Source organism: Sitophilus oryzae, unplaced genomic scaffold (assembly GCF_002938485.1).
Source record: "Sitophilus oryzae breed Bouriz unplaced genomic scaffold, Soryzae_2.0 scaffold_578_pilon_pilon, whole genome shotgun sequence".
In the NCBI taxonomy this organism is placed as follows: domain Eukaryota; kingdom Metazoa; phylum Arthropoda; class Insecta; order Coleoptera; family Curculionidae; genus Sitophilus; species Sitophilus oryzae.
Window position 1 is genome coordinate 2,219,569 of NW_022147171.1, and position 27,973 is coordinate 2,247,541.

At 31.8% G+C, this 27,973-nt stretch overlaps 1 protein-coding gene across 1 annotated transcript; it reads left to right on the top strand.

Moving 5' to 3' along the window:
• On the top strand, positions 1 to 27,973 carry LOC115887574 (nuclear RNA export factor 1-like). Its single transcript, XM_030907034.1, has 10 exons — positions 1 to 207; positions 297 to 580; positions 637 to 723; positions 781 to 1,221; positions 11,868 to 11,977; positions 13,884 to 13,920; positions 16,655 to 17,071; positions 17,136 to 17,309; positions 24,164 to 24,354; positions 27,425 to 27,973. Exons 1-10 carry the CDS (start codon positions 162 to 164, stop codon positions 27,522 to 27,524), a joined length of 1,887 nt encoding a protein of 628 aa, XP_030762894.1. The 5' UTR covers positions 1 to 161; the 3' UTR covers positions 27,525 to 27,973.

The following is a 27,973-nucleotide window of genomic DNA, read 5'->3' on the forward strand; positions in this document are numbered from 1 at the left end:
CCACCCATGTTTAGCCATCGCCATCACATCGCCATTTGCAAATCTTTTTTGGAAGTGTCGTGTAAACGTCCATTAAAAGCACGGACAAAATCAACAAATTTTGGGTATACCAGTGTTGATTTACAACATTTTTTTGACGATCATCTTTAATCGAATCAAATATGCCAAAACCAGGTTTCAAAAAGCAATGGAAGCGTGAACATGATGGTAAGTCGTATTTATAAATTTAGCACTTGACCATCAAATCTTATCATTTAGTTAATTTTACTTTCGACTAATATTATTTGTTTGTTGAGATCGAGCTATCGATACTCACGGCAATTATGAACAGCGAAGAGTTACTTTCAAACTAGGAAGAGGTCATGGAGGTTTTAATAACAAATACAAGAATAAGGATTTGTCAAATGCCATTCGGGATCATCTCGAAGAAGAAGATATTGACATGAATTTAGGTTCCGTATCTGGAAAAAACTTTCGTAGAAGTGGTGGTTATAAAAAAGGAAAGGGGCACCGAGGATCACCAACTCCTGGTAATTACAGAAAGTTGCTTGAATGTCAATCCGGATGGTATAAAGTTTCTGTAAGCTCTATTTTTGTTCTTTAAAAAGACGTTTTTAATTTTTATATTTATTTTAGATACCTTATGGAGGCAACCAAGAAAAAAGTTTTTTGCAGAAATTGTTTTTGGATAAGGTGGCACCTTTATCATTCTGGCCAATTGCTGTAGGTTTAGAGATGCTTATTGATGTAGTATTTTTTAAAAATATTTAATGTTTTTAGTGGCAGACAAATGGAACCACTGTGATTTTTTATGTAGATGAATATAAAGTAGCTGAGAAGTTACTCAGTTTAGACAAACAAGTACAACTGCCTACTGGATATAGATTAATTGTAAAAGTTCATCCAGGATCTCCAAATATATCTTATCAGGACCTGGAATATTCAAAAGAGAAATTAAAACTTGTATTGGCTAAAAGATATAATACAAATAATAAAGCTCTCGATTTAAGCAAGTTTCATGCAGATCCAGAGCTACAAGATATGTGTTTTGCTTTGTATAAACCCATCATTCTGAGCACAGTTATGGATATTGTAGCACAAAATATTCCTGATTTGGAAGCAATTAGCCTGAATAATAATCGACTAATGAATTTAGAGACCTTGAAAAATGGTTTTAAGAAGACTCCTCATGTGAAAATTTTACACCTAGCTAATAATAAGGTAAATATACAATATTGATTGAAAAAAAATCAAAACAATAACTAAACTTTAAATCTTATCAGTTACTAAATGTTCCCTTATCAGTTAGTTAGTTTTCAATTTTGTTTGTGATAAAGTGATTACAGTTTGGGCACGGCACATAAAACAATCGGCACGCCAACTCTACTCAGATTCCATTGTTTAAAATTTCTAGAAAATTTGACCTTGTCGGCGCCATTATGGTTTCCTAGTCAGGGCCGGATTAAAACGTATTAAAAAATTTATCAGAAAATACGACAGGGTCGTATTAAAAAAATACTGTAATTGACTGAAACTGAATTTTATTTACAATACTTTTGTCCAAACAAATGAATTGTTAACCGCGCATACTTCTCGAAAAGTAAAAATGAAAAAATCAATTAAATATTTCACTGTAGAGAATAGACAATTCAAATTAAAAACCTGCAACTAACAAAAACATACCAGGAGTTACAAACAAGAATTAAAAAAATACCAATAAAATATTTATTGAACAGTATAAAGAGGCTACGTACAAATTATGCCCATCAATGGGCGTAGCAAATTTTATTAATATTCAAATTTCACAAATTAATAAATCCATAATTTTTTTTGAGAAACTTCTATTTTTTTCATGGCAGGAAACAAAGTAGGTACCGCATTGTATTTTATACGGTTACAAAGTGAATTGGTAAACATTTTAAATTCAAAGTGAACAGAACACAACCTGTACTTGTGGGCCTTATTTATACCTTCAATCAAGTCTTCTCCATTAGCTGCAATTGCCCATGTTCTTGCCCTAAAAATGTATTGTTAACTTGTTACTAATCTATTGTTATTTTCGATATACTCATTTTATTTATTTTTATAATTTTATTTAAATTAATAATATAATTATTTTTAAATTTAATGTTGAATGTCTAGATACAACATTAAATTTTACTAAATATTTAACATTTTAATCTTGCTAATATTTTATATACATATAGGGTGAGTCTTGAATAAGTGCAAATATTTTCAGGGGTGGTATATTTCGACCCCAGGAACACGTTTATGAGTTTTTTTTCGCTAAAAAAAGATATTGAAAATCGTGCATTTTCTTTTAACTTCCCTGTATATTTTTCGAAAACTTTTTAGAACTGCCTGTTCACCGCAAATTTTCCCACGGTATAATTTCTTAATCTCTGATATTACCATAGTTACGGCTTTACTCTATGGTTGCGGCACTAAAAGGGATGCAAATACAGAAAAAATCCGGTGGCTCTCAACTCAACATTTAAAAAAAAAACATTTTTTTTTAAACTTAAATATCTCGGTTATTTTGGATTTATCTGAAAAAGTAAGGAGAAAATATGTTTCTTTTATCGAGATCTGCCAGCCCTGAAAATATTTGCACTTATTTAAGACTCACCCTGTATATAAGTTTGTTAACATTTAATATAGATGCTGAACTTGTATATTTTTAATTAGATCTTTCTATTTAGCTGAATGTCCTAATATGTATACTACTGTTTTTTTTAACTAAAAATATGTTAAAATAATTAATCACATATGTATATACATACCTAATCGGATCTCTAGGAAACAGAAAAACTTTTATTGCAGTTTAGTCCTCTACTCGGGCAGTTTTTTGCTGCACAACTTCGCCCAGGCATTTTAAAAACACGTAAAAATTAAAGATTTAAAAATGTTCAGAAATACAAAAATAAATTATATAACACAAGAAACGAAAATAAACTAGAAAAACCAAATATATAACACAATAAACAAAAATAAAACAACAACTATAAAATATAACTCAAGAAATAAGCAACATAAATTAATCCGTACGCTACTGACTCGAATCAGCCGAAAGTGTGCGCAGTCGATGAAAGAAACTACGACACTGGTTACTTTCTGTTGATGGAAACCCTAATGGCGGCGTGCGCGACGGTATGCGCGTAGCGTTCCCGCCAAAGAGAGTTAGCCTGCCGTGTGATTTATATGCCGTGGTTTGGGGTTGGAACCTTTTGTGTTACACAGCAAAATAAAACACTAAATTACCACAATACACCAAAACACTTTTACACTGGACGCGCGTTTCGCTAATCATGTTAGCATCATCAGCAGATGATTAAAACTGAAACTGAGTTTAGTTTTAGCAAAACACGCGTCCAGTGTAAAACTAAAAGTGTTTTGGTGTATTGTGATTTAGTGTTTTATTTTGTTGTGATAAAGTAAAATAATATATATATATATATATATATATATATATATATATATATATATATATATATATATATATATATATATATATATATAATATACATATATATGTAATGTAAAAATATATATCATCCACTTATTCATTTCCTTTTATCTTATTGGTTGGGTGGGCGCGTATCTCTGTCTTTTAGAGCGGTGGCTGCTACCCACCCAACCGATAAGATAAAAGGAAATGAATAAGTGGATGATAATATACATATTATACAGGGTGAGTTTCCTACGATGTTTTCTATGGGTACCTCGGAAACTACTGGAGATAGAGAGTCGGTTAAATGGGGAAAGAATTGCAGTTTTGTGGGTTCATAAATATGCGCCTTTCAGATTTTTGAAAAAGTTCATGGCTTACTAGATATTTCGAAAAAAACAAATTTCGGCTATTTCCAAAATTGTCCCTAATTCCGTTATAAGCTATTTTAGATAAAAGTTGTAGATAATCACATCCTTAGTGAGACTGTGTCCTTCGTTTTCTTCTAAAGCCTGTCATTTTTGACGTATGACACAAACATATGTTTTTTTAAATGGAAACTATAGTTGGCCATGACTTCATAAAATGCGCCATTTTTTAAGCTTTTCAACGATATAAGCTATAATATGTTTTCTTCGAAAAATTACTGAGTTATAGCAAATTTTTATCATTTTTAAACAATTTCTCTTAGTTAGCCATGGAAACAAATTCAATCGCCTTTGCTCTCAGAAATGTGAAGCTGTCACATCCAAACTTTGTAAATTAAAATAAACAAAAATTGTAAATATGCATTTTCAAATGAGGAAAAGCGTGTAGATACTCGCGCATCAATAGAGTGGTTCCAACATTATAATTATGATATAAATAATTTTTAACATTTCTTTCATTTTGGGGGGGGGGGTCATAATGAAAGCATTATGACCCCCCACAATGAAAGAAATGTTAAAAATTATTAATATCATAATTATGCAAACTCAGGGATAGGAAGAGGTGGACCAGTTGCATGGGTCTCCTCGATCACCTGACCTATCCACTTTAGATTTTTTATGCCGTATGGTTAACAATAAGGTTTACAAAAGAACTTATGAATTAAGAGTAGCACTCGAAGTGTCGGTACGAGAGAAGTTTAATTAAGTCGACCGGTCCTTCTGTGAGAATAGGTAGTAATTCAGTTTTAAAAAGATGCAACTCTCAAAACAAGGGCGGATTTTTCGAACATTTTCTAAAATAACTATGCAGTGATATTATGTTAAGTTTTAGTTTTTATTATGTAAGTTTTAGTTTGTGTAATGTAAATTGTAAGGAACCGTTTAGTAATATATTCTGACTGTTTATAAGTTATAAATCATAACAGAACAAGAATACCATGCAATCTAATTGAAATTAGTCAAGAAAGATAAGAATTGGCTATAACTAAACTTTTCTAACATGTCTTGAAAACCGTTCTCTAAAAAACGTAACATTCACCGGTTAACGTATCCTCGAAAATGTATGGTCAAGAGAAGTTGAACCAATAATCCTACACGCTTTTCTTCATTTGAAAAATTCATATTTACAATTTTTGCTTATTTTAATTTACAAAGTTTGCATGTGACAGCTTCACATTTCTGAGAGCAAAGACGATTAAACTTGTTTCCATGGCTAACTAAGTGAAATTGTTTAAAAATGATAAGAATTGGCTATAACCAAACTATAACTCAGTAATTTTTCGAAGAAAACATATTATAGCTTATATCGCTGAAAAGCTTAGAAAATGGCGCTTTTTATGAAGTCGTGGCCTATTATGGTTTCCATTTAAAAAAACATATGTTTGTGCCATATGTCAAAAATGACAGGCTTTAGAAAAAAACGGAGGACACAATCTTATTAAAGATGTGATTATCTACAACTTATATCTGAAAACTTTTTGTCTAAAATAGCTTATAATGGAATTAGGGACAATTTTTAAAATAACCGAAATTTGTTTTTTTCGAAATATCTAGTAAGCCATGAACTTTTTCAAAAATCTGAAAGGCGCATATTTATGACCCCACAAAACTGCAATTCTTTTCCCATTTAACCGACTCTATCTCCAGTAGTTTCCAGAGAACATCGTAGGAAACTCACCCTGTATAGTACTCTACCGGGTGCGTCTCAAAAGTGGCTCACCCCTATAACTTTTTTATTTCTTCAGATAAAAAAACGAGATTTGGTTTGGTATATGACAAATTAGGATTGATTGACGTTTTCAACTGTTTTCGGTCACTTTCTGTTTCACCGGAAATGACTACAACTTTTGATTTCTAAATGGCATCTTTCGTATTTTTTGAAATCGAATGACATATCATATGTCAAGTTTTAACATATTCACTCAAAAACAAATTGTTTTTTAAATTTCAATCTAGAGTGCCATGGTTGTGTTAAAAACACTAATTTTTAATCAAGGAGCCTTGGAAAAATAGATTTGATCGTCTAAAGCCGCGTCCAAGCTACTCGAACAAAATGTTCGCGAACATATATAATTAAACAGATACCAAGTGAAAATTGTGAGATAGGTAGATTTATAAATAATAAAGCCAACAAGTACAGCTAGCCTAGGCCTATTAAGGAGCGCCGAACGGCTAGCTTGTACGCCAGAGCGTGCGTCTGCCTATGCTAGAGCGCGCGCGTTCTTTTTCCGACGGGTGTTGGTAAATCAAAAGGAGCGAACGGCGTGCATTTCGGCGGACATTGTACCAGACACTTGGAAGGGTCTCATTTAATTTCGGGCGTCCATCTGTGATTTTTATTTTTTACCGAGTATTCGAAAATGGGAGACGCAGTTATTGACTGGGATCGTGAAAAACATTTACAACTAATTTGTTTACACAAAGAAAAGATTTTATAATTTTAATTTTATTGTGGGTTGAGTGTGAATCTAAAGTAAAAAGCTATGTAGCTAGACTTCGTCCATATAATTTCATTTTTGTTAATAAAGACCTTTATGATTATTTTTATTAAAAACCGGAATTATTATTGGATTCTGAAATTAAAAATTACTACTTAATAGGAAGTTTGACACCGGAAATGAAATTTTACCATTACATTTTTAGAAATAAATATACCTGGTGTTTCTGAAAAGTGGTTCACTTCTATAACTTTTTTAATTTTTTAGATAAAAAACGAGATATGGTATGTTAGTATAGGACATAAATCAGGATTGATCGACGTTTTCATTTATTTTCGGTCACTACCTATTTCACCGGAAATGACAACAACTTTTGATTTAAATGGTACCCTCGGTATTTTTTTACAGTATATGATAGAAAATGACATTCTAAATAGAATGATATATTATATGTATATGTCAATTTCTGACATTTTCAATTTAAAAATGGCCATAAATAAACGTAACGACAATTTTACTCCAAATACCAAGTATGTGGTACCAAATTATTCGTAAAAAATGCTTTTTCGATGAGCGCGTTTGCGGCGCAGCGCACCAATGTATACGTACCATAATGTTTTTAGTGTCTTGTCCTGGCCGGTTAAAAGATGCCCATATCGTATTTTTAATCATATTTAAATTTTTTCAAACGAAACGAGGGTGGCTCATTAGCATATTTGAAAAATATTTGAAAAAAGCATTTTTTACGAATAGTTTGATACCACACACTTGGTATTTCAAGTCAAATTGTCGATATGAACCGCATGTTATAATTTCAAATAAACCATATGCGAAAATGTCAAAAATTGACATATGATATGTCATTCTATTCAGAGTGTCCTTTTCTATCGAATAAAGTAAAAAAATATCGATGGTGCCATTTAAAAATCAAAAGTTGTAGTCATTTCCCGTGAAACCGGAAGTGACCGAAAACAATTGAGCGTCCGGATTGCACAACGACCTTAGCGCGTGGCCGCGGGCGGCTCAGTAGGCAAGCGAGACAGAGACGCGTTGGTGCGCGCCGATTTAACAGAATAAATAATTTTAAACCTACCGTCATTTCGTTAATAATTATCGTATCGTGTTGATTTTTGCATAGAAATACTCATGAGTCTTTAGCGCTTCCGATAAGCCTAAATAACTGGATTGTTTTTTATATTGTTGATTTGTTTACATTGCCCGAGCATATTATAACTTTGAGATAAAAATCTCTGTTATAAATTTTAAAACTGACAGATATGAATACTATCATTTAATTAGTTATACATTTAGTTACAACATATTCAAAATTTCGGTCTATCGGTTTATGCTAGCAGTAATAAGGAGTATAAATAAAAAAAATGGTGAGTACAACGCTCGCCATTTTTAGCGCACGTTTAGCTTCGATTTTAGTATCTTTTATATCTCTTTATTAACTTTAATATCTCTTTATTAACGCAGCTCCGGTAGCTCTCACAAAAAAAGCCGCATAATTCAAGTTTTTTTTAAGCTAAAACAATGCAATATTTTGAAAAAAGAACTACAATATAACCAGAAGATATTGGCAATGATAATGTTCTTGTCATTTGATCAAAGTTCAGAATTTATTTTCTGTAAAAATAGCGATAAAACTAAAACCAAAGCTGAACGTGCGCTAAAAACGGCGAGCGTACTGACCATTTTTTTTTTATTTATACTCGTTATTACTGCTAGCATAAACCGATAGACCTAAATTTTGAATATGTTGTAACTAAATGTATAACTAATTAAATGGTAGTATTCATATTTGCCAGTTTTAAAATTTATAACAGAGATTTATATCTCAAAGTTATAATATGCTTGGATAATGTAAACAAATCAAAAATATAAAAAATAATCCAATTATTTAGGCTTGTCGGAAGCGCTAAAGACTCATGAGTATTTCTATGCAAAAATCAGCACGATACGATAACTATTAACGGAATGACGGCAGTTTTAAAATTATTTATTTTGTTAAATCGGCGCGCAGCAAAGCGTCGATGTCTCGCTTGCCTACTGGGCTGCCCGTTGCCACGCACTAAGGTCGTTGTGCAATCCGGACGCTCAATTGAATAATATGTCAATCAATCCTAATTTATGTCATGTACTAACATACCAAATCTGTTTTTTTTTATTTGAAAAAATAAAAAAATTATAGGGGTGAGCCACTTTAGAGACGCACCCGGTATATGTGTTTATTAAATTTGACGAGAAATTAAAAAAAAGGATATTTAAATGAAAAAAGTAAAAAGCTCAGGCAGTCATCCACATGTAAATAATATATTAATAGTAAATCTGTGTACTGGCGCTATTAGATATATTGGTGAGTTATTACACCAACACTAAACTAAGTAGCCAGATGATATAGTAATTTGTAAGGTCCGACCGAGATCTCGGTCTCGGTCTCGGCATAAAAAGGCCGAGATTATCGGCCACGGCCGAGACTGCTCACGATCGTCAAATTAGCTTATTTTTGAGCGCATCACTCCACCTATCGATGCGTGGATCATACTGTGGAAATACTCTTCCGAAGTAGAAAAAAAGAATGGATCATATCTGATCCATATATGAGAGGTCGAAAGTAAGAGTGGGATAAAATTTTGTTCAAAGCAAAAGTGGGTTTAAATTTTCTCTAAGATCAAAAATAGCATATACATCACAACTTTGGGCAAAAGTGAATCGAATATTAATCAGCGCAAAAATGGTTCGACAAAATATTCAGGGCAAAAAAGCTATAAAATATTAACCCGTTTTTGCGCTAAAAAATAATACGTAGATTCGATAGACGATAAGAAAATGGTTCTTTTTACCTCTGCGCGCTGCCGTATTTATGTACTATCGAAGGGACGTTTTTATAATACTATTGAGTATTGAGTGCTGTTTCACATGGAGCGGACGTGCGGACCATCGTGGACCATTGTGTGTATTTTTAAGAATTGACGGAGTACTTTCACCTGTAGATCGCCCATTGGTTGAACAAGTACCATGAGTATTGAATGTATGAATACTTTCACATAGGCGCGGATGATCCGTCGAAGCAAGGGATCGACGGATGGCTGTTGGACGAAATCATACGGGCGGACCATCCGCGCCCATGTCAAAATACTCATACAAGCTCATAGTACCTCTTCAATAAACGGACGGTCCGCGCGGACGCCGGACGGCCCGCTCCATGTGAAACGGCACAACAGGGACGATCAGCGCGGACGGTTTGAGCGAATGCTCCGCTCCGTGTAAAACTGCACTTCATACTAAATTTTATTTCGTGTTTTTGCACCTATTTTAGTGTGTTGTTTATCTTTCTTGTCTATGGTGTTGTTCAGTATGGCAAAGCATCTCTAGCAGAGCTGCAAGCTCACAGAAAACTTAAGTCTTTTTTTGACTTAAATCATTTTAGTGACTTAAGTCATTTGATTTTAAGTCGATAAATCAAATGACTTAAGTCATTTCATTTATTTCGAAAGATGACTTAAAATACTTAAATCTTTTTTTAACGACTTAAGTTATTTTAAAAAAGATTTAAATCTTTTAAAAGATACAATATGACCGAAAAAAGAACGGCGTCAGCGATGACTATGAAATGAAGTTCGCTGTCATTTTATATGTAAAATTATATGGGGAATGTCATTGATGTTTATTTCCAAGCCAACTGGATGCCGTTTTTTTTTATCATACGGTATATACCTATTGATATAGTAATTATTTATATTTTTTTGCTTCACACTGCTGTACTGCTGTTTATATAATTTTTTTGTGTTTCACACACATTTTTATACCTATAAGATAATGAGTTTGATATTACAAAACACAGTATTTTAGTTATAGGAAAATATAAAAGCCTAACGGCTCGGAAATTTTCAAAAGTGAAGAATATAATTATACAAAAATTATTTCCATTGTCTAGATGTGCACTTCCGAATATAACTTGTTTAGTTTATATCTGGTCGGCACCTTTTGACTTCGGCACGCGCTTTGATATCACACACGGACCGCCGCCGCCGATGCCATTTGAAGAAAAATATATTTCATAGAAAAATTAAATTACTCCCTCTTTTTATGCGATTTTTCGAAAAGAAAATGCGGACTGGGACCACATACGTATTTGCATTGATTGTGTCCGCACGTGTAATACGGAAGAATATAATATTTTTATTTGTTTAATATTTTTTTGAATTTTGTTTTATTTTTTATTTAATATAATTTATTTACGAATTTGTATTTTGAAAAAATAAATTCAGTGTTCAGTGACTTTAAGGATAATAGATAATGAAATGAAAAACACATTTTTATGGCCACTTTTTCTGCTCTATATCTCTGTGTGATGAAATATTGTCTCTGACGTTTCGGCTTCTGGCGACCATCATCAACTTAATTTTTTTAAATATGGACCTGATTTTTTTTTTCAATTTAATTAAATCCTTTCATCACTCTTAAAACACTATATATAGTCACTTTGATATTTGCCGACGTTTCGTACAGAAAATTCCATAACCAGAATATTTTATGCAAAAAAAAAATAATAAAAATGCAATACGGCATTTTATTGAGCATCAAATTGTGGCAACTTTGCCTCCATTTAACCGATCCTGTATCTCTTACGGTTTCCGAAATCCCAATGATGAGCGTCGAATTCGAGCCACCCTGTACAGAGTTCTGAAACCAGCAGCTTATAAATTTCTAGTCTGCACCGCCAACAAGCGTCACTAGCAAACAACTATTTAGAAAGAATATGATGAAACACTGCGTAATTTGAAAGGATGCAATGCTGAACAATTACTTTTTTAGCCTGTAACATAGACTAAAAAAAAGTAATTTTATTAGTATTAGTAATTTTATAGTGTTAAATCCCAATAAAACCGTTTCTGCATGAAAATAACGTTTTTATTACATTATTATCAAATTTTTTTCATATAATAAACTATTATATATTTGCATCGTGTCTCGGTCTCGTTCTCGGCCGAGAATTTATTTTTTTCTCGGTCTCGGTCGAGACTAAAAATCCAGGTTCGGTCGGACCTTAGTAATTTGTTTGTTTGCCGTTCTGGGAAATCCAGCCTGGTTAGCTCATCTGATGATGGGGTATAGGCCCCGAAACCGGTAACGAGAGGGTGGTTGGTTTCCCCATAACGGCAAACAAACATAATTTTTTGTTATTTTCCGTTTTTCATTATTTTTGGAAGCTGAAAATTTTACAAAACAGCAGTTACAAGGCAAGAAACATTTTTATTTAAATATTACATGTTGATACTGCAAGAACCCCTCACTTATTTTTTATTATGGACCCGCCCGAAAATGCTTCTATCCAAGAAATATTTTTATCTGTTAATAGATTGACATATTTTTACATTTTTTTCAATTAAATAAATCACATGAGGGGTCAAAAATAATAATGTTGCGGACCCGTACGTAACAATAATCAATATTCATTTCAAGAATCGCATAGGTGCGACGCCATATTTTCGTTTATTATGGTCTTTACTATACTCATTATGGTAATTTTAATCTATAATTTTTCAGATAAGAGATGTTGCAAATTTGGATGCTCTAATGAAGCTACCAGTAATAGATCTTGTTTTAGATGGGAACCCGTTATGTAATAAGTTCAGAGATAAAGATACTTATATAAGGTATGTGTTTCAGGTTTTTTGATTTATTAGATTTTTAATTATTCTTGACAAATTTAAGATATTAATTAATTTATTTTTATAAAAAAGGTCTGTCCAAACATATTCATGTTCTAGATACTTTAATTACTACATTTAAAATATAAAACTGTTATATATCAAGAAATCAAAATGTGAAGAATTTGCATACTGTTTGTTGTCTATGAAACAAAACAAGTATCTACATATCTAAATAAAATCTGCTACTTGTTACTTGTAAACTCAAATGTTTTGATTATTCATTTCAATATTAACTAAATATGTAATAAAGTAATATATTTTGTTGGACATAACATGAGAACATTTTAAGATGTACTATTTTTTGCAAAGGTTATTAATTGAAAGTCTGCTTTTAATTTCATGTATTCATAAGTGAAACATCATAGTAGTCATATAATTACATTGAAGAACTGAAAATATATATGTATACCAGACTTCTTATATTTATAAATTAAAAAAAAATACACCAGTACAGGCTCAAAGCTTTTAGTAGACAGTGTACACAACATATTTTTATGTACAGTGGTTACGTTTGCCTTTGCACTATCACATAAAAAATATATATTTTTTATATGAAAATAAGGCAATACTGGAACTGCTCCAGAAAAACTCCTTATAACCTTTTGTTGAGGTATGGAGTTGGAATAAAAATGTACCAATATGTTTCACTGTTGAAATAAAGCATGGCCAGAAAATATATGATTTCCCTTCCACTACTTCCTAAAAGTCCTAAAAAGAAGTTTGGTTATGCAATTTTTTGTATATATAAAAAAATGAAAAAGAAGTGTAAGAAATGTATGTATAATATAAAATATATTTATATATATTTTTATTTTTTAAATAGTTGAATTACATGAAATTATTATTGCATTTTGAAGTACAAGGTTTTTGCTATTTGATTTTATTTCATATATTATCTATCTGGTAAGGTAATATATGAATGATTAAGGTAGACAGTGCTCAAAAAATAAAAATATTTAATATATATGATATATGATCACTTGCAGTAGAGACTCAGCCTGCATATATTATATAGTATGGGGTTTTATTAATATTATATTTGATATTTAAAGCTCCATATTTTCTCCAAAAGGCTTTATATATGTAACTTCAAAAGTTGTCATTTTTTAAAATTACCACATGCAAATTTAACAATTTTCATTCGATAATATTATCCAAAGTTACTTTATTATTATATAAAAGTTTTCAGCATTTGTTATCTCTTATATTCTTAAATATGGATGAGTAATCAAATAAAATTTGATTAATAAACAAAATAAATGATATACTAGAACTCTTTTATGTCATTCTAGTGTAGTAAAGTACAAGTTAATAAATCTACAAGCAGATGATTATACAGCCTTTAGGATTATAGTCTGTCCAGTAAAAGAATATATGATAGTTTTGACAAATATCAAAAAACTCTCAGAAAAAAATACTCTACTAAAAATTACAGAAAAAAGTCACTCTCATATATTTATTAACTAGACAAACTATAGATATAGTTCTGAGTGACAATAAGAGTGTTCTAGATGTAAAACTTAAAACGGATAATTTTTGTTATGACAACAATGGTTGTATTCCTAAAGTGTATTTTTGTAAAATGCAATAAAGTTCTTTTCATTTTGTTTTATAACTTATATTTGAATTATTAATAAGATTATTGTTAGATTTTGATAAAAGATCTAGTACAAATGTGTTTGGATAGTATAGATAGTAAAAATGCGTTTGGATTTGGAGACGCAGCAATAGAACTTAATTGTTATATTTTGTTGATATAATCTATGCTCTGAGCGAGTGTTGCAGGTTTCTATTGACCATCTAATCGCTATTGTTGAGCCTTATTTGGCTCACCGTTTTCTATTTGCAGTGAAGTCCGTAAAAGGTTTCCCAAATGTATAAAATTGGTAAGCATACAACTAGTAATAGCATATTATAGTTTTTAGGACCTATTTCAAATTTAATGAAATACTATTTTTAAAATTGTAGCCTACCTCAATTAATTTGTTTAAATTGGAAAATAACATTAATATTTACACGAAATGTAACTCATAGGGACATGTAATTAGAATTTTTTAACTACCTTTTAAAAACTAAGACTATATTTGAAGCATAGAATTAATTTACTTTTAATATATAAATTACAATATTGAAAAATTTTGCTACATACTTAACACTTTACGGAGTGTTATTTAAGTACAGTATGATCGAAAGAAAACGTGGGCAGCGCGGCGCGGCGAAAATGACGATCGGTGTTTCACCATATAATTTTACGGTTATGCTGTTTTTTTTTCGTTCATATTGTATATAGACAAACCTGAGGAGGTGATTCTTTGAGCGATATAAATATTGATGCAGGAATACTTTATTTCCAATAATGGTTGTCAAACTTTAAAAAAGTAATTGGTTTCTCGTAATTTTCTGGATGTGCTGCATCGCCCACGTGAACATGGGAAATCCATGTAAATTTTAAAAATGAACAATAGAAGTTTTATTTTGGAAAAAGGCTTATTTGAAACTTTTTTCAAGTACTTAGAAATAAAAAACAGTTTTAAAAACTTAAAATGAAGCAAATTATTTTGCATAATTTATACGAATTCGTTTTCAAGTTATGCGAGAGAGATACAAAAATACAAAATTATATCACAATATGACAAATAAATTATGATTTTCTTCTATAGATTTGTCAAAAATATCCTAAATTATATTCTCCAGGAAAAATTAAAAAAAATACACTGTAAACATAATTGAATCTTTTAAAAATCAAATATATTTCGTAAATAAGTAAACCAATGCTTCAAACGAAAATTTTGTGGATTAAATAATTTGTACTTGTTATCTATGTATAATATCTATAATATAGGGAAATGAAGATAATTTGCGCTACATTTTCTGTTCCCAGTTGTAAGTTAAATTTAAAAGTTGATCCAGTATATGCCGAGAAAATGAAAATATTCCGAAATTTGATATATGCTCTTAAGTGTCCAAGATGCCTCGCATGCCTTTTGACTCTGTATGAAATAACTTATAAGTGGTATTATAAAAAGACATCCATTGCGAGATAGTTTCCATTTTGTTGAAAACCTGGCCTTCAAGGATTTTTTAATTATTTTAACAGAAGTGAGATAAAGACGTGCTTCGTCGTATTTGCCTTGTAAGTTATCTGGTTTGAAAAAAAATTCTAGGTGATTATATCGACACTATGGAGTCGTAAGGATAAATATCTTCGTGCATTAAAAAATGGTCATAAAAAAGGAAGACTTAATATGGCGCTGCTGTAGCAAAAACCTAAAATTTAAAATGTGCGCCGAAAATTTTTAGAACAGGAAATGATTCAAAAGAGATAAATATTTGACGTGAAGGCGCGGGTTTCAAAAAAATACAAATTTTATTTTCATGTTACATGAAATAAATTATCGATTTTTATTCAGCAGCAATAGACTGGGCCTCTAATATATAAAAATAATTGTTTTATATTCTAAAAAATAAAAACAAAGTTTTTTTGGGTAATGTTTGGTTATGTTACTTTTATTCTCTTATCTATGGTTACTTTTCATTTTTTAGATTTACCCGTCGTTAGCGCCACTGTGGCTATTTGGTGAACCCTTATTCTTCCCATTTTTGTGACCACTTTTTCAAATAAAGTCGTATAAGAGATATTTCTCCTCATCTCTGCACTCTGTAATCGACACCTCACTTGATTGGCAAGAACACATAATAAAATAAAATCAAATGAACGACCTTCGTCGGCTTTGTTTGCAATTAGGAAAATTGGCTTTACGGTAAGGCAACAGGTGACAATAATAACATATCTCTGAAGTCGTATTGCATACTATTTTGCACTTTTCTTAAACAGTGTATTAAGCAAAAGAAAGCAATCAGATCAATAGCAAATATACCTGCAATTGATAGTTGTAAGCCCTTTTTCCCATCTTTGCGCTTAATCACTATATGGAAAGATAATAATCCTTGACAACGTTATTTTAAAATAAAACTTATGTTTGCCACACATTTTGGAGCACTCGATACAATTAAAAATAATTTAAATTATGCACTTTAACACCGTCTGAAACTTCTGTATTTATTTTTAGCACTCGAAAAACAAATGATTAATTAATTTAATTAATTAACTCGAAAAACAAATGAGATAATGAACATTAATGCATTGTTGACTCACCCTGTACAATAGAAAATCTTTTATTGGCAACCTTTAGTTAATGTTGCTTTCACTAATGAATGGTAGAAATTACTAGTAAAAGCAGACAATTCTTTTTAAAAAACGACATTCATTGGTCAAATGCGTAATTGTTAGCATTTCCTAGTTAGAAACTTCCTAGAAAGTTAACAATCACTGAATCTCCGACTCACTGTAACATATATAATTTTTATCTTAAAATCACCTCCTGAAGTTTAGCTAATAATAAAATGTACTTAAAATAATAATAATAATGTACCTAAATACCGTATGATCGAATAAAAACGGCGTCAGCGATGGCTGTGAAATGAAGATCGCTGTCATTTTATATGTTAAATTATATTGGAAATGTCATCGATCGTCATTTCCAAGCCAACTGGACGCCAAACCAACTGGACTATCATACGGTATCACCTTGTATATTAAGTATAGTATTATTTTGTCAGGATGGAATTGACCTGCCTCCACCGATAAGTTTTGACATCTCAGAAGAAACGCATCTACCTGATGGGCAACAAACTTTCCTCTGCAACTCTGAAGGGGAAGTAATTGTGCGACAGTTTTTGGAGCAATATTTTCAAATCTATGATACTGAAAATAGGCAACCGCTTTTACAAGCATATCATGAACATGCTGTATTTTCATTAACAATGGCATACCCCTATGGATATGGAAAAGAAAAGAATGTATCTTGGCTGAACTGGTACAATACAGACAATAGAAATATATTAAAACTCACTGATGGGGACAGAAGATTTAAATTGTTGAGACAGGGACATCTTTCAGTAGTATCTTATTTGCAAGAAATGCCGCAGACAAAGCATGACATTCATAGTTTTACTGTTGATTTGACAATTTTTACAGTAAGTTGAAATATATTTCTTATTGCCCAATTAATTGCATTACTTTTTTTATTTTCTTTTTCAGCCACACATGATTTCCTTAACCATATCTGGCATGTATAAAGAACTGAAAAGTGGACATAAAATACCGCCAACCAGATTTTTCTTCAGAACTCTGGTTATAGTACCTGCAGGAACAGGATTTTGTATCGCCAATGATCTACTTCATGTTAGTAATGCCACTCCAGATCAAGCAAAGGTAAATATCTAATGAACATTTGTTTTAAATCATGTAATTTAATAATGGCATCATAATCTTCAGAAAATTCCGGGTTTTTTGTTTCAACTATTATTTTAACCATTTTGTACACGGATAGAAGAATAGCTCTCGGCTGTATCTCGGAAAGTATTAGCCATAGGGCCTACGGAAAAAAATATTTTTAACTAAAGAGGCTATAAGAAATTGCTGAAAATTATTTTTAAGTTTGTAGAACGGCAGTTAGAGAGGATAAAAACGCTACTAAGACTATCAAAATGTTGATCTAATAATTTATAATACTAAGGCGCGGTCTCTTCAGTTATAAATAAATAACTTTTATCTAACAAATAACCATCTAAAAGATAAACAATCTAGAGCCTGATATCTATAGGATATAACATTTGGGTATTTTCATACAAAATAATCCAATAGATAACAATTTGGAGGACGGCCGCCTACGGACCGGTAGACACTCTGTAGAGAAAGTATTGCCAATATAAGATATATGAAATTGAGATGGTTATATATGAAAAGTCGATACAACAGACAGAGACAGAAACTCGGAATTTCAAATCGTTAGATTAAAAAGTGAGGTTATTGTTCAGTTGTCAAAAGATCGTCAAAATGAAAATAAAAACAATAAAATTCAACTAAAATATATATTAGTTCAACTCCAACTAGTCCTATTATGGTATAGGCTATTTAAATTTACTTTTATGGAAAAAGGGAAAGATAATTCAATTTCAGCAGTGGTGGTGGTGCAATAGATCTATTGATGGAATGCGATTTATAAGAAATTAAAACAAGAAAAAATAATCTGTAAGTAATTTATAGTTTAATTACATGATATTACTGTTATATTTATTATATTAACATTTTAGTACAATTGATAATAGAAAATATGAAGAAGCTGGTGAAGTGCAAGCAGAGATTTATAAACCAATCCTAAAACCACCATCTGATAAGTTATTAATATTGAAAATTAAAAATAGCATAAGACTGTTAGTAATAACAAATGTTGTTCTAGGGCTTCTCATAGTAAAAAAATAGGTAGGATAGCATCAACAATAGTAATTAAGGTGAGTTTTTATTTTATAAAATAGATAAACGCACTTATACTTTTGTCTTAATAATAATAAATGAATAGTACCTATAATAATTGTTACATTTACACATTATATGTACAAATTATTTAATAAAAAAAATTAAATAAAAACAATTTTGTCATATTACTTTTATTTTTAAGAACTCAAAGTGATGGAACTTCAAAAAATAAAGGAAAAATCTTGTCTAAACAAAGTTGAACTAACTGGAATTCAAAGGACCACAATACAGATGTTTTAGCAAGGTTTAGCTAGAGAGTTACTTAAAAAACAGCATGGAGAAGAGATGTACCGTATGATCGAAAAAAACGGCGTCAGCAATGGCTATGAAATAAAGATTGCTGTCATTTCATATGTAAATTTATATGGGAAATATCATCGATCATCATTTCCCAGCCAACTGGACGCCGTTTTGTTTTCGATCATACGGTATAAGGTACATAGTGCAAAAAATTAAACTAAAATTGTAACACAAAAGAAATAAAAGCAAATGTGAGTTGAATAACTGGTTTTATAAGGTTCCTGTTATAATATTAATAAATTAAGATATGCGAATTGAAAATGAAATAAATATGTAGTTTGATTTAAAAAGTTTTATTTATTTTTTACCTACTTTAGAGCTTTATTAAAAACTAGTTAAAGCCTAGCGCATCCGCCACGACATCAGGAAAAAAAAATACTTTTTATTTTTTTTAATTAAATGAAAAACAAAAAATCCGGCGACGACAGTTTTTAGACGAGCCAATTAACTATCTTTTAGTAAAAAAAGCAACTTTCTAGAGCAAGTCGTTACTTCAGTAGAGACGACACAGATAAACATTAGCATTTTATATAATATGTAGTAATGGTTTATAATTGAAAGGAATTAAATAAAATAATTTATAAATTACTGTTTTATCACTATTATCCTAACTTAATGCATTCTCTTCGTTCTGATGCTCTAACAGAACAGAGACTCTCTTAATTTTGTAACAGTCCTTATAAAGTCCGGCACTAGCAACAATAGTTTTTTGCGCCATTTCAATGTGTTTATTGGTGTTTATACCCCATACGATCTAAAATGATTATAGCCTACATACTCAGAATAGGTAAGTCTTTTCCAAATAATCTAAAAACGAATTTATTAGAATAAACGAAATCTTCAATAATAACAATGTCTTGGTTATGTTAAGCAATTTTGTCAAATATCAAATAAAATCAATATCTCCTCATGCCTTTGCTCATGCGTCAAATTTTTATCCGACAAATAAAGCACTATTTGGCAGTTAGGACACCAGATAGGTTATCTGGGAGATAAGTTTAATTTATCTAATAGATACTGTTATCTATAGGTGAAGATACGCGTTTTTCTGCTATCTGTCAAATAAAATATATCTGGCAGATTATAACACGCTATCCGTACCTGAAAACACCGGGGGTAAGGGGTTAATGCTTTCCGCTTTCCGAGATATAGCCGAGAGCTATTCTTAATGGAACACCTTACGTACTTGTATATTTTTAAGTCAAAAGAAGGATATGGCAAAGTTGAATACTGACACAATTCTGCTATTACCACAAACATTATTCTGCCATTTACGTTTTTCTAATTTAGAGTTACGGCACCACAAAATAGCTTTGACATTCTCTAAACTCAATCTTTCTTCAATCTTCTTTTTGTTATTGGTTTCAGTTAAGTAATTTGATTGGTTTCAGTTGAATTATACTGATAGATATAAAATAATAAGAAAGTGTTAATTCTTAAGCGGCCCGTACATTATCAAACAAATTGCGCAACGAAGCGATGCGCAACGTTGCGTTGCACAACTGATTCAGCGGTCTATACACTATCAAAAAAGTTGCGCAACAAAGCGATGCGCAACGTTCCGTTGCACAACTGCCTCACCCATGCAATTAGTAAAATTTTGATCAAACTTTTTATTAAAAGGTGTGCATTGTTTGAGAAACAATCATGTCATTGCGTCAATTATTATCGTATATACCCTAGATGATATCGATGATACCAAAAAACGAAAAAGAAAACAAAGAATTTGGATGAAAGAACTAAAATATTGCACAACGAAGCGCAACACACACATACACTACACAACGCGTTGCGCAAACAGTCCTGTTGCACAAAAGAATTCAAATATTCTTGAAACTCATCAAACAATTGCGCAACGCATCAAACACTATCATACATTGGCAACTCGTTGCGCAACAGCCTGCGTTGCGCAATTTGTTTGATAATGTATGGGCCGCTTTAGTTCCCTCCCATATTATGTAACATAATATAGAGTAAATGTTATCAAACAATAGCTGATAGAAAAGTTATCCAGAACACGTAATAAAATTAAACGTGTACAAAGAAAACAGTGTAAAATGTACTGACTATATCATATAGGTACTTTATGGTATGTTATAATTGGTCTGAGCTTAAAACTAAAAGAGTTTCGGACTTCCATTGTCTTTATTTATTTTGCTTACAAAACGTTTCGGTCAGAAGTATCTCTGTAATAACTTATAAAGTGTGAACTCAAGTCTATCTATTGTTTCTGTCATCTACAACAATTGAAAAGAGTGTGTTCGGCGTCGTCTTCAGCTTGACAGTAATCGTAGTTCGGAGTGTCGATTTTCTTTCTAATTGTTATATATTTTTTAAAATAGCCAAATCTCATTCACCTTCCATGGCTTCCGCCTGTCTATTTTTCCTGTCATTTTTTTCCATGAGTTGCGCTCTCGCTTCGTTTTTTGTCGAACCATTGTAGATTTCATACCTCTCTTGTATCAGGAGATCAATCGGAGGAATTCCGGCAATAACACCAACGCCCTCCCATGATATAGTTTGGTAGGCGCTGCAAACTCTAATGCACAGAGCCCTCTGTAATCTCCTTAGTTTCACCAGTCTGTTTTGACATTTAGTAGCTGTATGCCTTGCCCGTGCTGCATACAATATTTGTGAGTGTATAACGCTTGCTAAAATGCGTCTTTCAGACGCTCTCGGACCCCTTTTTTTCGGCATTAAATTTGACAATGCAGCTACGGTTTTCTCCGCATATGCTTATATAAAATACCCTGAATTGCATTTTGGGGTTCTTTTGGTTTTGGACTCTGGGCGATGGTGCGTTCACCCCTGAATTTCTAGGTTCCCCTTTTTGGTACAGAATTGAGCTCAGCATAAAATTGTGCATATAAAACAATATTTTTATTTGAAGCACTATGCGGTGTTGTCAATATATTTCTTATTTACTAAAACTTTTGTTAAAAACAAAATATCTGCGAAGTGGTTAAAACCTGGAGTGAATTTAACTTTATTAATACTTAGCTATATATATTTATATTGCCTATTTATCTTAATCTGATCATTGAGAACTTTATATTCTGGCATACGCCTGGTATTATTTTTGAAATGCTTTGCTTGGAAACTTGAATAAATAACCCAACTGGTATGTGAGCCTCTAGTTGCAAAGAATCTTAATGTTATGGCCAATTTTTATTTAACTCTTTCTTTAACCGGAATACACTTCCTAAAAGTCGTATTTTTCCTTTCTGTACGGGGGCCCCAACTAAGTTAATAACTCTTTCAAAATTAGTAGCGGACATGCGATAAAAATATTAAAAAAACATTCTGTCTGTTTGTAAATCGGGTAGATGTTTTCTTTCACTGTTCTGGGATCTACTTTTGAAATTACTAGACATCCAACACCGTTTTTTTCCTCTTTTTCTCCTTCGTTTTGCAATAATGATCGCACTAGCAGCCGCTATTAAAAATACTTCGGTATCATCATGTCCGAACAGCACGAACGCAAGCACTACATTACATGTGGACGCCGTTACTTGTGAGCCGAAAGATCTTGAGAAACACGACAAACAGGAAGCGCAAGCAACGCAAGCACAATCAGAAGCAAGAGCGCGAGCAGGATCACGAGCAATGTGGACGCACCTTTACATTATGGCTCTTTCACTAGTAAAATATAAGACAAAAAATCATGAGATGGCTTTCATAAAAATTGATATTTTAATAGTTATCTGCTATTAGACGAATCCAACAAATCAAAGATTATTAAAACCGGTCCAGCCGTTCTTGAGTTATAAATGGTGTGGTTGGGTTGGGTTGGGTTGTCGCGTACCTTGAAATGTAGCCGCAGTTTTAGTTACATTAATGAGTTTTGATTGGGTTTGTTTGAAACTGTTTCTTCGTGATTGTGTTTTCTAAAAATACGATTTTGCCTTGACGTAAGGTGCACGAGCATCGAAGAGGAATTGTGACGCAGTACGTGAATTTCCCTTCAGCAAAACAACCCTGAGTCAAACGGCAGGCTTTATCCGGTAGTGCCCAAATTGTATGTATAATATTCCATACATTGCTCATGATCAAATCGGTATTCTATAAAATGCCTAGAATTCCGGAAACTTCGGCAGTATATTCTGCAGATAAAAATAAGTAAAAAAGTTCGTATAAATGATGTCCTAAAATGCTTCGTTTCGGAGGTACAGGGTGTAGAAGTTTCATTTTTATTTCGATTTTTTCCAAATAATTTCAGAAGTAACGTCAATATTTGGATGAAAATTAATGTCTGGGAGTTTTTTGACAGGTGAAATTTGATTTTGATGTCAATATGACTCCTGTTTGTAGGGGGCGCCAACTTTTTGCCCATATCTGTATAACACTACTGCGAGGAAAAATATACATTTTCGCGATTTTTTACGTAAAAAATGTTCCTTGGTAAAAATCACTACGAGCAACGGTTCTCAAGCTATTTAGAATGTAAATAGTCAACACATATTATTGACAAAAAATAAACATGTTGAGTAGATAGATTATTTGACTGAAATGATAAATTTGGGAACTTTTTATTTTTTTTAAATTAATCATAAATTTTTCTTGGAAATAATGACTATAAACAGTTTCTGTTAAACTTTTGGCACAAAACATTTCAAATTTATGATTTCAGTCTAATAACTATTTAGTCATCATGTTTAATTTATGTCAATGATGACAGGTATGGATAATTTAGATTCTAAATTTCTCGAGAACCATTACTCGTAGCGATTTTTAACAAGAGGCCTTTTTTTACGTAAAAAAACATCGTAAATGTATATTTTTTTACTCTAGTTTTATATAGGTGCGGACAAAAAGTTATTACTGTTCAAACCAGTTAAAAAATATGTATGTGGCGCCCTCTACAAGTAGGAGTCATATTGACAACAAAATCAAATTTGTCATGTCAAAAAACTCCTAGAAAACAGTTTTCATTCAAATATTGACGTTTCTTCATAAATTATTTGGAAAAAAATCGAAACAAAAATGAAACTTCTACACCCTGTATTTCCGAAAATAAGCATTTTAGGACATACATTTATACAAACTTTTTTACTTATTTTTATCTGCATAATATGCTATCGAAGTTTCCTGAATACAGTTCGGACCACCATGTATAATACAATTTATTTCATACAATATCTGATAGTTTTAGAAATTTTATATAATTCTATGTAAATTCTATACACTGTCGGATTTCAAACTTTGCCGGTAACATATAAATATGTATATATTCTATATAGATCAACTTCATATGAGAGATATATGTATGACATTTTCTGTTGTTTTATTGGCTTATGAAAATATAAGCATAGGTACTGTGATTACTTAGAACAATATTTTTTTGTAATATGTTTGTCAACACAAAAGTTTCATCAGACTAGCTTAATGATGGTTAAGCCCTGAACCTGATAGCCAAGGTGTTTTGGCTTACAATACATATATTGTTTCAGGAGGCTTTTAAAACGCCATCTTTACCAACACCTCCATCTGGTACAGCAGCCCCTCCATCTACGCCAGAAGCATCCCCTATTATTCCTCCTGTTTCAGTGGCAGTATCACCTATACTTGATAAATCTACAAAAGAAGAAATGGTCAAACAAATTGCTTTGAAAACAGGAATGAACTGGGAGTGGTCACTGAAGTAAGTTTTATGTAATTTTATGAATATGTCGTGTGATAAGGATTAATTTCTCCAAGTAAGCTATTTTAAAAAATAACTGGGCTTCAAGTTATTCTAAAAATACCATCTATATACCGTGTGCGTCTCAAAAGTGGCTCACCCCTATAACTCTTAATTCTTCAACGAGATTTGCTATGCTAGTATATGAAATAAATTAGGATTGATTGATGTATTCAGTTATTTTTGTCCCTTCCTGTTTCACCAGAAATTACTCCTTTTGATTTTTAAACGACACCCTCGGTATTTTGTTACTTTATTCGATAAAAAATGACACTCTGGATAGAATACCATATCATATGGCAACTTTTGGCATTTTCGCATATGGTTTATTTGGAGGCAAGGAAGGAGCGAGACTGACAAGGAAGATCTACGATCTTTTTTTGCTGTGTTAAAGTATCACATTTTCCGATAACTATTATCACCCTTTCTGTAGTATTAAATTAAATAAATTTTATGTTTCTTTACCATTTTAAAAAGCAAAAAATATGACGTTAATTAAAATTCTAACCTATTCATTTTCCGATGCACGTCATCAATCATATCGACATTGACACTAAAGTCTATAAACCCGACTAAATGAAATTTTGGCAAAAATGTTTAAATTTGTTGTATATTTTAAGATACCGAGCAGCTTTTTATTTTACTTTATAGAGCAAATGATTGTAACATATTTTATTTAGATTAAAGCTGCAATAATTAGTTTAAACCGAATTTTATTATAGCTATGTTGGTCACATTGCGCCGTTTTCAGGTTGTTGTTGAATCTTTGTGAGTAATTCTCGTTTTTTGACTTATTTTCATAGACTTTTAAAAATTGTCCTTTTAAACAGTTCCTTTAACAACTAAATTTTCGAGTTTTTGTATCGCATTTCTTGAAATTGTGTGATAAAAATATGCCGACGCATTTAAATAGCCGCAGCAAACAGCTTGTAGCTTCCCTGATAAACTATTTTGAACGAGAACGTGACAATAAAGGTCCTTTATTACCATGAACTGCAGTCAGAGAAGTAAGTTTGATTGATAAGCACACTTTCAAAGTTATTTCTACGTTAGTTTTTATTAAATTCTGTGATTATTAGTTTATGCATTAATATAGTAAACGCCACGAATGTTTGGGAGTGATTCTTTGTTTGATGAAGTTAGAATCGACACGCGCGCTATCGTTTTTACATTAAAAACGTAAATTTTTACCGCATACGTAGGTTTTTAAAGGCCCGGTCTAATCATCTGCCTGCCCTCCTCCTACTTATTCTAAAATGTTAGCGTGATTGACAAAGACGATACTATATCGCGTTTCTTTGATTGATTCGTTTTTGTGCGTCAGTCCATTGGTGTGCTTGCAGTGCGACCAATGGGGCATTCCATTTTATATTTATAACCAAATATATGTTTTGACAAGACTTTGACAGTTAAAACAACAAATTACAACAGATTATGTATTGATTATTATATGACTTGAAACACCACGGCACTGGAATTTAGTTTTATGTGACCTTGAACAGATTAGTTCACATGGTAGCGACCGATGAATCACTCCCAAACATTCGTGGCGTTTACTATAGCACCCTCTTACTTGTTATTACCACTTATGGTGTTTAAAACTATTCAAGAAAGTACACACAAAACAAGGCAACGCCGCGCGTCTATTCGTTCAATTCCGAGCAAAATAGCGAGGCCCCACGAAGTTGGGGCCTCGCTCGCCAAAGCGAGGCCCCATCGACAGGTCAGATTTTGATGCGAGACGAGACTTCTAGGGTATTAAGATATTCTTTGCTTAAACTTAAAAATCTTTAAAAAATGATATAATAAATATGTTTGTCACTTTTAAATTAAGATTCATCTCATAAATCCATCACAATCTGGGAGCGCTGTCGCCATCGCTTGTCTCTCAAAGTTGATCACGTGCATCGAAAATTGTTTTGCGATTACCATATGAAAGTGAAAACGAAATTTTATTACCATAGAAACGCGTTTTCATTTTTAGACTTCAACAATATATATATTCATGCTTTTTTTTAATTTTTTCCAAAACGGTATGGAAATTTGGAAAAGTGTAAAGGGGATTAACCTTTTAGAACATGCAATTTTTTTTATGAAAAATGAAAGAACATGTGTTTGTTATTAAGGTAGTTAATAGCCTTTTTTTCTCAATATTAAGAAGTCGTCCTGTGGCGGAAACACTGCGACCTCTAAGGCCCGTTGTGTTTGTTCCTTTTTTATGTCTTCACCAACTTTCCTATTCCTGTACCCTGCGCCAACTTGTGCAGGTCCTTGATAGGAAGGGAGCATAGTTCTTCCGCTTCTAGCCTCAAATAGTAAGTGTCGCTTGCGATCCAGAGCCTCGCAGTGACATGTGCTGCCCTGTTCCAGGATTTTTGGTTCAGATCTTTAGTTAACCCCAATATGTTCCTAATAAACGGTATTATTATTTTCTTTGTAAAATGCGCAAAACAAAACTTTCAATATTAAAGAAAATAATAGATTTGAGGATAAGCTTCTATAAAATACCAAGCCGCCATAATTTTCGATATTTTTCTTGGAAAATATAATAAGTAAACAAAACACTCGAAAAGGATACTAAGTAGAAACTAAATCGGCAACGGAATGACGTGAACAGTTGAAATGAAATTTTTTGAATGAAGTTTCGTCACCTATAATGTTGAACATTTTTATTTTTTCAGATAAAAAAAAATAAGAGTCGGTATGTCGGTATATATGACATAAGTCAGGATTGATTGACGTATCCAATTAGTTTCGTTCACTTCCTGTAGCCTTCCTAGCAAATTGCACTGCTAGGGCTGCCACCTTGAAGCTGAGGCGGGCAGCTTATTATTGCCATACCATACTACCATGAATGGTATGGTAACCACCTGTTTGTTACTTATGTTAATTGACGCTTCAATTCACTGTTAATATTGTTAATGAATGGTGAATTTGAAAAGGAGTCAGAGTATCTTTAGCTGTGTGTTTTCTGTAGCTGTATTATTATTTGCTAGTGTTATATTTGTTTTAAAATATTTATTAATTACAGGTGTCTAGAAGGAAACGATTGGGACTTCGTAAGGGCTGTCGGAGTTTTTGAGAATCTTCAAAGCCAAGGACGTATTCCCGTAGACGCATTTGTAAAATGATTATTTGAGGATTACGTTTTACCCCATATGCTAGGATGATTTTACTTTTGATAACGTATTTCCATTGTCAAATTATATAGTCAGATTGTATTTTGTTGATATAATATGTTGTATATTAAGAGTAATGACGTTCTCCGGCAGCTCTGATAAAGAATGTAATGTATTTTATTTTTTATAAGAAAAATGGAGTTACAAAATAAAACTAGAATGATAATCTATATTATGTAGCTGTACACGTTTTTAGGTAATAAATACATTTTGCATTAGGCTTACGATCATAGTTTAATATTATATTTTGTATAAATCGTTTTTATAGGCTCAAAAAACTCAAGAAATATACTTTTGTAAAAGATACTTATATAACTAATTTTATTTCATTAACTTATATGTATATTTGTAAATCTGTTTTTGTTTGTAGTATTTAAGTTTTATTAAAAAAGTTGAGCTTA

Bases quoted from the DNA above. Each gene is read 5' to 3' on its own strand.
- LOC115887574 (XM_030907034.1), top strand. From the start codon at position 162: ATGCCAAAACCAGGTTTCAAAAAGCAATGGAAGCGTGAACATGATG. The intron at 13,921-16,654 runs GTAAGCATACAA...TTATTTTGTCAG, and splicing joins TTCCCAAATGTATAAAATTG to GATGGAATTGACCTGCCTCC. The intron at 24,355-27,424 runs GTAAGTTTTATG...TATTAATTACAG, and splicing joins AACTGGGAGTGGTCACTGAA to GTGTCTAGAAGGAAACGATT.